Genomic DNA, 13033 nt, shown 5'->3' with positions numbered 1-13033 from the left:
CATTCTGTCGGACAAGATGTGGGTGGCGCGTGCAATCAGGATTCTGCCAGTCTGGCTCGTAGCTTAAGTAAACCAGTACGGGAGGGCGAGCGTTTACGTTGGCGCAGGATTCGGTAGAATGAAACGCAGGGTGACGGGCCGAGCTAATAAAGTAGGTCAGGTCGAACGTAGCCGGGACGTGTTGCTTTGAAACTTGTAGAATTGATCAAAAGCCATCCTCAAAATCTAGTACCCACGAGTCCTGGGAGATCTGCGGGCGCAGCCGCCCAAGTCAAGCAGTCCAAAAACGGCATTTAAGGGCAAACTTAGAATTGTAATTCAAGATTCTTCTTTAATTTTTGACTGTAGCTGTTCTAAAAAAACGTGATCTTTCCTTATTATTCCATCCTTCGTCACCAATGGCAACCAAACAGACCAATCAGAGCCACATGCTACCACCACCATGCTTCCCCCCCCCCCCCCCCGTTTCCTATTTTCCCAATTCCTGAGGAGAGTCACAGACTAGCACATACTCTTTCTTTTCAGCTGAGATTCATACTACGCTCTATGCAAATCATCCTCCACCAAAGCGGGCGCATCGACCAGCCAGCAGGGGTCGCTTTTGTAGCAGCAGTGAGAATCCTAGTAGACCTCCCCCTCCCTCAGGCATGGTCACTTGCTGCACAGGCCAGTTTTATCAGTTTGGTCAGTTTTAAATAGGCAGTATCGGCCCTTTAATGTACTACATGGCCAAAAGTATGTGGACACCTTACCATGTTTGACATTGCTTTTTTTTCCTATTAATTTATGCATAGTAGGAGGGTATAACTGCTGCTCATGTGCCCTCCGTCGCGTGCGCGGTCCTAGCAGATCCCTTCTTTATACCTGTGCTTATGCACAGACGCCTCTATCTGATAACCAGTGTTCTTGCACAGCGTTTGAAGACCCCACCCACGTAGTCCGGTCATTTCCCAAATCCAGCAGACACACTGGCCAATTTGTTTCTCTGTCTGCTGCAGGCACTGCCAACTGTGCCCGCTAGATGATGCCCAGCCAACCAGTAGCAGAGCCAAGACTCGAACCGGGGTGTTAAGGATCTCGGCGCTGGTGTGCTTCTTAAAACCTTGTGCTTTAACATGGATGTGGTCCATCGTTCGTGACTATAACAGCCCCCGATTTTCTGGGAAGGTTTTCCCCACAAGATTTTCTGTGTCTGTGGGAATTTGTGGTCATGGTGGTTGTTGGAAACCCAGCTTGAGAAGCAGCAGATGCGTACAGATGTTGAACTCGCGGTGATGTTTCAATTCCGCAGCTTCAGCAGCGTCACGGAACAGAGCGGCTCGTCACGGCTGATGAGACGACACCGGCGCCGGAGACGGAAGCCCAAAGCTCACCGCATGGAGAGGGTGAGCTGATTCTCGGGTGTATTTATAGATTTGGAACCGAAGTCCGAATTCCTAAACGCTTTTCTCTCCTCTGTTTGTTTAGTCGTCGTCGTTCAGCAGCATCACGGACTCCACCATGTCCCTGAACATCATCACCGTCACGCTAAACATGGGTGAGTGTCCAGACGAAATGAGGCGCCGCTTCTCCCAGCATTCCACCCTCTGCACCATGCTAGCAGAGTTGGGAACCTTAGAAGAACAGTCATAAGTATTTCATGAGCGATCAGCCAACAACCCTGATTCTTGGCTTCTATTTTTATTTGTGCTTTTTCTCTCAATTTTATTGTAGCCAGTTAGTCCCGATGGCAGCATGCAACATACGCCTCTGCATCAAGGGTACTTTCACACATATACTGGGCACTGATGCACCCACCGTCTTTTATTCCATTTCTGATGAGCTTGGACCCAGAGATCTTCTGGCGTTTCTGCATAGAATTGATGCATGGCTTTCTCTTTATGTAATAGAGTTTCAGCTTGCATTGTTTGATGCAGAGGCGGACTTTGCTATGTGACAATGGTTTTTTGAAGTACTCCCGAGTCCCTGTGGCCATATTTATTACAGTAGCTGGACGGTTTCTCATGCAATGCCATCTGAGAGATCAAAGGTCAAGCACATTCAATGTGCTGCTCTTATCCGTCCATACTTTGGTGGACTTGCGGAGAGCCAAGTGCCGATCTCTACATGCCTTCACCTCCGTACTGGCGCCTTGGGCTGCTAACCAGTTATTTGTCCGATCTTTCCCACCCAGTTTTGTCTGCTTGACTGTCTACACTGCCAATTGTGCCAGCCAGATGGCGCCCAGACGACTCAGGGAGTCCAAAATCCCAGTGCTAGAGCACTAGCGGAATATCTCACAGTGCCATCTGGGCGCCCCGCAACCTTGACTCTAGTTGTTTTTAATGGGCAGCTAGTTTAGCGGATCGCAACTATTCTTAAAGTCAGTCTGCTCTCTCTGTTCTCTCCGTCGATTCAGAGAAGTACAACTTCCTGGGCATCAGCATCGTGGGTCAGAGTAACGAGCGAGGCGACGGCGGCATCTACATCGGTTCCATTATGAAGGGCGGCGCCGTGGCGGCCGACGGCCGGATCGAGCCCGGCGACATGCTGCTGCAGGTGCGGATGCCGTCGCTCTGTGTGTCACTGATGACTGCAGATATATTATTTATTTATTCATTCATTTATTTATGCTTGTTTTTTTTCACACATTTATTGGTGCAGGTGAACGATATAAACTTCGAGAACATGTGTAACGACGACGCCGTGCGCGTGCTGAGAGACATCGTACACAAACCCGGGTGAGACCGAACGCTGAGCGCACTGAACGCTTCTATTCGCGCTATTAATGACATTCCATAGCGTCGTCTGGCCATTAAAATGCAACGTGTGTGTGTGTGTGTTTGCAGACCTGTGTCCTTGACGGTAGCCAAGTGCTGGGATCCCAACCCGACCAACTGCTTCGCTCTACCCAGGAGTGAGTGTTCAGTACTATTCGGTGCTATTCCCAACGTGCTAAGGGGGTTCGACAGGGGCTCCTGCTGCAAATGCGACCTCTACTGGCCGCTCGAGGCACCTGCGCAAGGGGTGGAGGATTCACGTAGAGCGAATGATAATAATAATAACATATTAAAAAATGAACCTGTACACAAATGCCCACTTGTGGAGGCTTTATGTTACACCTCGTAAACCACAGTGGGACCAGATTGCCACCGTTTTCATGCATTAAGTGAATATTTAGTTTTGTTTTGATGAATCTGATTATTTGATGAATCTGATGTGATGCCTGGATTTAGGTAAAAATTATGGACAAAATGTGGGTCTGCAGCCCCCCCTGGTCAGATCAAGGGGGGTGGTGCAAGCAATTGGAAATAGCAATTGATTAATTTGGAAAAAAGAGGTGCAAAACAGGATGCTGGGCGCGTCCCTCGGTGTGGTGCTCGTCCCACTCTGGAAAATACGGTTTTGGCTCTACATTTAGGAGCGTCTTTCACCACATCCTGGTCACCCAGTGGCTCTGAAGCTGCCACGCCCACCGTACGCATGTGCGTCTAGTAATAGGACTTCCGGAAGGCTCGAGGTCGGATGACCAGGTCGTGTTACTTGCAGATACGATGCGACCTTCTCTCCCAGTGGTCCACCCACAGACTCGGCTGTCCGGCGAGTACGGTGGCTTTACGATGGTGGACAAGCGAAAATGAAGAACTCAATTTCTCTCTCTTTATGTTTTTTCCAGGTGAGCCCATACGGCCGATCGACCCGGCGGCCTGGGTGTCCCACACAGCGGCCATGACCGGGATCTACCCTCCCTACGGCATGAGCCCCTCCATGAGCACAGTGACCTCCACCAGCTCGTCCATCTCCAGCTCCATTCCCGATACCGAGCGTAAGAAACACACACACACACACGCGGTAACGTTTTTAGTTAGGAGCCAAAGCATAATGGCCAAAAGTATGTGGACACCATTCATAATTATTGAGTTCATGTGTTTTGCTAACTACCATTCCTAACAGGTGTGTAAAATGAATTAAATTAAATAAAAAAACAATAATGTGGGAACAGTTACGTCTTGTTGAGGGCGGCACGGTGGCTCCGTGTGTAGTGCTGTCGCCTCACAGCAAGAAGGTCCAGGGTTCGATCCCCGTTTCTGTGTGGATTTCCCCCGGGAGCTCCGGTTTCCTCCCACAGTCCAAAGACGTGCAAGTGAGGTGAACTGAAGATACAAAATTGTCCATGACTGTGTTTGATATTAAACTTGTAAACTGATGAATCTTGTGTAACCAAAAGTGGCGCTCAAGGGGCGCAGCAGTAAAACACGCTAGCACACCAGAGCTGAGATTTCAAACTCATCAGTTCGAATCTCAGCTCTGCCCTCCGGCTGGGCTGGGCGGCTACATGAATAATGAATGGCTTGTTGTTTATACAGGGTGGAAGCTGGATAGGGACCTCATAACTGATGCAGTGATGCAGGGTGTGGCTCTCCGGACACAAAACTGATACACATATGAACTCGCCTCATGTGGGTGAAAAGATGCAGTCGGCTACTGCACACGTGTTAATCGGGGTCTCGCTCTCCTTAATCAGGGGTGGAGATCAACATCAGTAGAGAGGAAGTGGATACGACTAGATATGATTGGATACAACTAGAAAATTGGGAAAAATGCATAAATAAATAAACATCTTGTTGATGTGGTCGGAAACATGGACACTGAAGATTCTCTCGTGTCTACAGACTTTAATTCTCGCCGTTGTTGTGCATAACTTGTAGAGATGAAATGTTCCAGACGTCTGGAACTGGTTTAGCGTTTCACAGCTCCACGTGTTCCAGAAGATAAAACAAAAAATCTGCTCTTTGATCTCCCTGAGTCAGTATGAACCCTGTTCCAGTTTGGCTCCGGACTGGTTTTATTGCTTTAGTTGGACACTGGTGTGCATTTTTCTCCACACGTTTAGGATTTTCTTCTCTCTTCTTGCCCGCAGGTTTTGACGACTACCACCTATCAGTCCACAGCGACATGGCCACCGTAGCCAAAGCTATGGCCTGTCCTGATTCGGGATTGGAGGTTCGGGACAGGATGTGGCTAAAGATCACCATCGCCAACGCCTTCATAGGTGCAGTAACTGTGTGTGTGTGTGTTTTGATGTAAAGCGTTTGTTATTCCCATAGCTTGTTCTAAGTGGTGTGTGTGTGTGTTGGTGGATCAGGTTCGGACGTCGTGGACTGGCTCTTCCATCACGTGGAGGGGTTCGCGGACCGACGGGAAGCTCGGAAATACGCCAGCAACCTGCTGAAAGCCGGGTTCATCCGCCACACCGTCAACAAGATCACCTTCTCCGAGCAGTGCTACTACGTGTTTGGCGATCTCTCGGGCAGTGAGTGTGTGTTCTCTCTTTCTGCTGAATCGCACCAGTACCGATACCAGTACTGGAGCTGGTGCTCATAAAAAGCACTTGAGACACAGACGCATGATTGGCTGTGTGTCTGGGACAATGATTGAGCTTTTCCACCAAAAGAACTCTGGTTCTGGTTCTTGAACCGGTTCTGTTCAGGTTTCTTAGAACCTTGGTGTTCTATAAAGAACCGACGTGCGTTTCCACCAGTTTTTGGGAACCGAGCATCATCAACGGTGTGCGTTGCTTAACGAAAGTTAAGAGTAGTAATATCATGGCGGAGCGTGTAGATTATCTGTGGGGATTTGTGCTGCTGTTACAGATGTTTGTTTTTATGTAAAAAGCATCGATCAGTTGTTGTTTTCTTTAGTTTATTGATGTCAGAAGCGTTTTGCGCTTCACTCTCACCGCGACTCTCGGCACAAATGACCGATTTGCTCGAGCGGTGAAACACTAAAGTTCCACGACACGAACAAACATCTGTGTGAAATAACCATCAAACCCAGTCTAAAATTCAGCATGTATCTGTGTTTAACTGGATTTACTTCACGTGTGCTGGTTCTGCAGCTCGGGGTTCTAAATCTTCTCGGGAGAGTCGAAAAAGCTTCACGTAAAAAATAAAGAGTAACGTGGCTGATTGTACTAAAAGTACGACATAGAAACACTTAATTTATCTCTGTTTTTACTGGTTATAAGAGCTCTGTACTGGTTATAAGAGCTCTGTACTGGTTATAAGTGCTCTGTGCTGCCCAACTGCATCGGCTGTTGTTTTAGTACAACAAGCCTGAACAACGTGGCCTGAGCGGGGGCAGGTGATCATAGATGGCAGTGAAAAGAAGCGATCGGAGGGGGCACGTGACTGTTTCGGTCTCTCTCGATCGGGGCTGGGGCTGTCGGCAATGAGAGAGAGAGAGAACCCCAATTGACCAATTAAATAAAGGTGGAAAACACATTAAAAAGCTCCTGATTGGTGGAATTTTTGCATTTTTAACATTTTAGTGTCATTTCAAGTATATACACACTAGATGGCAGTAAAACACAAGCTTCATTAGCTGATTGTTGCATTACCAGAGTGTAACTCCACGTCTCTCCCCTGTGTTGCAGATATGGCTCACCTGTCCCTGCAGGAGCATGACGGATCCAGCGGCGCGTCCGATCAGGACACGCTCGCCCCCCTGCTTCACCCGACCGAGGCTCCGTGGCCCAGTTTTCCGTATCAGTACCCTGTGTCGCTGCACGACCATCCTCATCATCACTCCGAGCCTGGAGGGGGCAGCGCCGGCAGCCAGCACAGCGAGGGTAAGACGCCGTTCCGAGGTTTACTTACTGGTAAAGCACATTCATGTTGGAAGGAGGGGGGGTGCTAGTCCGTGGGTCTCCTCAGCCAGCGTGACCATGGGTGTATGTAAACTTTTGACCGCTTGATGCCTACAAACATTCACGCGTGCTGTTGTTCCCGTGCAGGAAGCAGCGGTTCCAACTGCAGCTGGAGCAGGACGGAGGGCAAGGCGGCGGGCACGAACGACCCGGCCGACGTCCCCGAGTTCGACCCGCGCCGGGAGCGGGCGCCCAGCGAGGGCAGCGTACGCAGCTCGCGCTCCCACTCTCATTCCCTGGCCTACAGCGCCGCGCACGGGCCGCGCCACCTCGCCAACGTGCCCTCTGAACTGTCCGGCTCGCGGCGCTCCTGCCACACCGCCAACGGCGAGCTCTTCGTCGACATCATGTGACCCGCCGACGGATTTCCCATCGACCGTTCTGCCTTTAAACAGCCGGATGCCTTCATAGATCGTGTGTAGACACTTATTATTATTATTTAGGAACGTCAGTGGACACGGAACCCAAACTAGAATGATTAGGGTGGAAATATTTTGGGATGAGTTTAGAATACCAGCAGCGTTTATGTAGGTAGTGGGCGTGTGCCGATCATAATTGGTTCTAAAGACTCACTGTTTGACCTTTGAGGTCCGATTCAGTCGGGCTGCACCGATCCGATACTGGACGAATAATAAAAATGCTTTTAATTTTTGGTTAATTCGGATACTGTTGCACTTTTCGCTTTTTACAAATCGCCACGGCTACCGGAGGTCACTTGTACCCACCGGTCTTGTACCAACATCATACCTACGCTATATGAGCAAAAGTATTGGGACACCCTTACTTATACTGCTCAATTATTGACTTCAGATATTTCGACACACGTTTCTATCAGATGTATAAATTCAATCAAATGACATGCCTCCAAATATGTGGCAACAGTTTAGGGAAGGCTGATTCCCTTTGTTCGAGTATGCTTGTTCCTCTGTGCACGAAGCGAGCTCAATAAAGAATACAGACGTGGTTTGGTTTGACATGTTACAGAGCCCTAAATCTTAAACCCTGTCGAAAACCAGTCGGACGATCCAGAATGTTAATTATGAGACTGCAAGTGCCTGGTAAATGGGATAAATCCCCACAGGCACACTCCAGATTCTTGTGGAAAGGCTGTCACTGCCATAAAACCCATATTAGTTCTCATAGTTTTAGAATGTGTCCATATACTTATGACCGAGTAGTATATTTTGCCACCTCCTAAAATTCCTGACGCTTCAGACTTGTTGCGTCTGCAGTGCCACAGTTCAGTCGGTGGAGGTGAAATGAAATGAGGTGGAGCAGGATGTGTGGTCACTTTATGGCCGAGCTGGTATTCCTGGCACTCGTAGCGAGTTTGTGGCCAGATGATCCGCCTCAGCCCGACCACACCCACTTCCGGTGCACGACCCCACTCGGCTGGACGCTCCTCGTATCTATTTTGGTATTGGGTTATTTGCAAATTTGATGAAACTAGCCTGATCAAGCCCTGGAGGTGGGCGTGTCTGATAGACGGGAGGGTCAGTGGTCTCCTCGGTACCCGCTGCACAAATACGAGCTCTGCTGGGCACTTCATGGAGGGCATAGAGTGAGTGACTCTCCGTATGTGATACTGCTCTGTGTGAGAGGGCACAACTGGAGCGGGTGCTAGTCTGTGCCTCTCCTTGGCCAGTGTGAGACAGCATGTCAGACCGATTCGAAAACTCCTAATTATGATATTTCTGATTCTGATGAGACTCGAACGCAGCATGGTTTGAACCTCACCTTTTGTTATTTGTCTGTGAGTTGGTATGTTCTCCCAACACCTGCATGGCACACATTACTCCAGGTACTTTAGTTTCCTTCCACCTCCACTGCTCTTGGGTGTGTGAGCGGTGCCTGGCGGTGGAGGACGTGTTCCTGCACCAGTGCCAATGTTCGCTGCTGGCACTGTACTGGCAAAGCTAAATATCAGCAGCTCATCCAGCGGATCGTGATTATTCCGTAAAGCGGTAATAAAAAGTTCGGTAACGATCGTGATGCCGGTTCTGCGTCGGCACATGCCTACTGATGATTCAAGCTCACTTTGTAATCTTTTTTTAACCGTTTTTAGCTTTTTTATACCCACGACAGAAACGTTTCTCCTGCCAGCGCAGTGGAAGAATATATTTTTCGAGCTCTGCAGCGATGGGAGATTCTTTTTAACGCTTTTTATTTATAAATGGAGTTTTTATTACGCCGTTGGGCGTCTGTGTACGTTAGCGAGAAGTTTCCGTTTACCTGAAGCTGGGTGGGATGTCAGCAGCACCATGTGCGCACCACGTGTCCCGTCCGGAGGTGTTTGTGTTCCGGTGGTGAGTCGGGTGGTTCGGGTTTGGCGAAGCTGCTATGTGAACGGACTGTGGGGGGGGGAATCTGGCACTCTGGGGAATGAAGTCGTTTCATGGGAGAGAATTTGGCAAATCCTAATAAACCATTTTGTTTTTGTTTGTCTTTTGTTTTATCTTTTAAATAAATGTGTCCACGTCTTTCATTTGCTTTAAAATCTGCTGTTTTTTGTTGAGATTTTGTGGCGTGAAAAAGTATTCGCACATTTTCTGATTGGAATAAAAACACATTTAAAAAAAACGAAGTTTTCCCAAATGTACTAGCACCTCCTTAAACCTGCACCTGAACACTTCCTGTGTCCTTAAGTGTCCCTTGTTTGTGTACAGAATCATTCCGTCCTGTCCGTCACCACCACAGTCAAATCCAGGTTTAGGTTTTGTTGCTCTGTGTGACCACTAGGTGGCAGCGCTACACGCTCATTCGTTTCTTTTAAGTGGCTGCTTTTTCCTGATCACGGTCGCGGTGAGTCTGCATGGTCATCACAGTGTCAAGGTGCAAATCATTCGCTTAGACTGAGCAGCTGATTTTCCCTTCTTGGTGCAGCTGGTAGGAGTAGATGTCACAGAGCAGTATGGGTCTTGAGGACCTGGGTTCTGGCTAGTTGTTTGCTTTGAGCTCACATGGCAGTTGTAGCCGTGTGTGTGAGAGTGTGTGAGTGTGTGTGTGTGTGTGTGTGAGAGTGTGTGTGTGAGAGTGTGTGTGTGAGAGTGTGTGTGTGAGAGTGTGTGTGTGAGAGTGTGTGAGAATGTGTGTGAGAGTGTGTGTGAGAGTGTGTGTGTGAGAGTGTGTGTGTGAGAGTGTGTGTGTGAGAGTGTGTGTGTGAGAGTGTGTGTGAGAGAGTGTGTGTGAGAGAGAGAGAGAAAGGCCCACCATGACATGACCTGGAATTATCCATTAAAACGGAATAACAAATGAATTAATCTACTTGTACGTTAATACAAAGCGACCACTGTTCCATGTACAATTATGGACGGTTGTTTGTGCAGATTTTGCAATCTGTACACAATTGCTAATGAGGTCAAGGCATCTAGAGTAGACAGATATGATCGGCTATGGATTGGTGCCCTGTCCGGGTTATTCCTGTCCTGTGACCAGTGTTTCCTTGCGAAACCGGACCTTCTGCAACCCTGATCAGGACTATAAATAACAGATTAGATTTTTGTTGCGGAAAATCAGAATCCCAGGAGCAGCATTTTCACCTAAATGTACAGATACGGTTACTAGTAGACTCAGAGTCCCACACGGCTGCTTCACTCGAGCCAAAAAATACCAGGAGCTTTGCGATTAAAACCAGATCGTTAAATATTTATTGCGTGTTGGATGCGTTTCATGTGCATGCCATCACAGACGAGCGCAGTAGGAACTGTACAACAGAGACGTCGCATTCGACAGAGTACAGAGAGTCACAAAATAATCAGTTAATCGCTTCAGAACGACTCGAGATAATGAGATACGGCGTGTGTTCATTCAGTGTCATGCAGAACCAGCGATAAATACCAGGACCCTGATTTACTACACGCTTCTGCCCCCTTAATAACATGTAAAAACACTGATCAGCCATAACATTAAAACCACCTCCTTCTTTCTACGCTCACTGTCCATTTTATCAGCTCCACTTACCATATAGGAGCACTTTGTAGTTCTACAATTACTGACTGTAGTCCATCTGTTTCTCTACATGCTTTGTTAGCCCCCTTTCATGCTGTTCTTTAATGGTCAGGACCCCCACAGAGCAGGTATTATTTAGGTGGTGGATCATTCTCAGCACTGCAGTGACACTGACATGGTGGGGGTGTGTTAGTGTGTGTTGTGCTGGTATGAGTGGATCAGACACAACCAAAAATATCCAGCCGACAGCGCCCCGTGGGCAGCGTCCTGTGACCACTGATGAAGGTCTAGAAGACGAGCGACTCAAACAGCAGCAATAGATGAGCGATCGTCTCTGACTTTACATCTACAAGGTGGAGCAACTAGGTAGGAGTGTCTAATAGAGTGGACACGGTGTTTAAAAACTCCAGCAGAGCTGCTGTATCTGATCCACTCATACCAGCACAACACACACTAACACACCACCACCATGTCAGTGTCACTGCAGTGCTGAGAATCATCCACCACCTAAATAATACCTGCTCTGTGGTGGTCCTGTGGGGGTCCTGACCATTCAAGAACAGCATGAAAGGGGGTAACAAAGCATGTAGAGAAACAGATGGACTACAGTCAGTAATTGTAGAACTACAAAGTGCTTCTATATGGTAAGTGGAGCTGATAAAATGGACAGTGAGTGTAGAAACAAGGAGGTGGTTTTAATGTTATGGCTGATCGGTGTATATATATATATATATATATATACAGAGGCCAGGCTTATAATACATGTTCCGGTCCTTCCCGAATGTGTTTAATGGTGTTCAGGTCAGAGTTCACTAACTCATCAGTCCACGTCTTTATAGAGCTCGCATGGAAGCTAATTAGACGAGGCGTTCACATACTTTTGGTCTTTGTACTGGGTGCAGTAAATCAGAGTCCCGGTCCGGTAACGACGGTTAGTGTTATTACAGCAACTGATACCGAAAATCACAAGAGTCACGAATCAGATCAAAACTTTATCAACATGAACACGACAGATTCATGCAGTTCATCACCTGATCAAACCCGCTGCTTCCCTACCCAACGATTACATTAATAAATAAATAAATAAATACAAATAAAATACAGCCTATTTATGATCCTGAATCTCATCTTCATTCGTGCGTTTCCATTTGAGGGAAATTCATTCAGCAGATCTGTTTTAACCCGACTGCTGAATATTAATCTTTAATACTTGATACTTTATATGTTTACTAAAATAAAAAGTACTGGAACTTGTGCTGAATTGCTCGTGTTTATACTGAGGAAATGAGGTGCGCCTTTCTTGGAGGAACATTAAGGAAATAAAAAATAAAAATCAACACAAATACAGAAAATAAATAATCAAATAAATAAATAAAAACTAGAAACACTCGATTCAGCAACAAATTCAAAAATATAATAATAAAATTTCTGTTTTTATAAAATATATAAACATGTTATTTATGTTATCAGTGCTTTGTGCTGGAGAAGAAACATAAAAAGGTCGAGGCATAAAACAGAGAAGGGATGAGAAGAAAAGCAAAATAAAAGGATTCAGTAACACAAAGACACAAAAGACCAACAATGAGACTTTTAAAAGAAAGAAAAGCAACATAATATAAAAGAAAAGTGGATCTTGAATGTAAATAATAAATAAAATAAATCAAATACAAAGAGAAAATGAAAGTCAAGTTGGTTTTTCAGATTGTAAATTTGTGCAATAGGCAGTTTCAGTAAAAGTCACCTAATCCCAAATAATTCCCAAAACTGTTTCTTTTGAATTAGAACACTTTGTAGCACTTTGTAGTTCTACAATTACTGACTGTAGTCCATCTGTTTCTCTACATGCTTTTTTACCCCCCTTTCATGCTGTTCTTCAATGGTCAGGACTGCCACAGGACCCCCACAGAGCAGGTATTATTTAGGTGGTGGATCATTCTCAGCACTGCAGTGACACTGACATGGTGGTGGTGTGTTAGTGTGTGTTGTGCTGGTATGAGTGGATCAGACACAGCAGCGCTGCTGGAGTTTTTAAACACCTCACTGTCACTGCTGGACTGAGAATAGTCCACCAACCAAAAACATCCAACCAACAGCACCCCGTGGGCAGCGTCCTGTGCCCACTGATGGTCTAGAAGATGAGCGACTCAAACAGCAGCAATAGATGAGCGATCGTCTCTGACTTTACATCTACAAGGTGGACCGACTAGGTAGGAGTGTCTAATAGAGTGGACAGTGAGTGGACACGGTATTTAAAAACTCCAGCAGCGCTGCTGTGTCTGATCCACTCATACCAGCACAACACACACTAACACACCACCACCATGTCAGTGTCACTGCAGTGCTGAGAATGATCCACCACCTAAATAATACCTGCTCTGTGGTGGTCCTGTGGGCGTC

The 13033-nt window shown here is 46.9% G+C and overlaps 1 protein-coding gene across 2 annotated transcripts in view; it reads left to right on the top strand.

Annotated features, from left to right (window-relative positions):
* Positions 1-13033, top strand: part of dvl3a (dishevelled segment polarity protein 3a) — a 34268-nt gene that overhangs the window by 10031 nt on the left and 11204 nt on the right. The window contains exons 6-15 of one of the 2 annotated variants that reach the window (XM_062993768.1): positions 1292-1385; positions 1468-1537; positions 2399-2538; positions 2644-2720; positions 2829-2896; positions 3656-3805; positions 4901-5032; positions 5126-5293; positions 6416-6610; positions 6776-9185. In XM_062993768.1, coding sequence (XP_062849838.1) covers positions 1292-1385; positions 1468-1537; positions 2399-2538; positions 2644-2720; positions 2829-2896; positions 3656-3805; positions 4901-5032; positions 5126-5293; positions 6416-6610; positions 6776-7041 — 1360 coding nt within the window. In that variant the 3' untranslated portion in view covers positions 7042-9185. Of the gene's footprint in view, positions 1-1291; positions 1386-1467; positions 1538-2398; positions 2539-2643; positions 2721-2828; positions 2897-3655; positions 3806-4900; positions 5033-5125; positions 5294-6415; positions 6611-6775; positions 9186-13033 lie in introns of those variants that run through there. The other variant, XM_062993769.1, reaches the window with a different exon arrangement.

This window comes from Trichomycterus rosablanca, chromosome 4 (genome assembly GCF_030014385.1).
Source record: "Trichomycterus rosablanca isolate fTriRos1 chromosome 4, fTriRos1.hap1, whole genome shotgun sequence".
Classification (NCBI taxonomy): domain Eukaryota; kingdom Metazoa; phylum Chordata; class Actinopteri; order Siluriformes; family Trichomycteridae; genus Trichomycterus; species Trichomycterus rosablanca.
The sequence above is the reverse complement of the archived record's forward strand: the minus strand, read 5'-3'. Positions and strand labels throughout refer to the sequence as shown.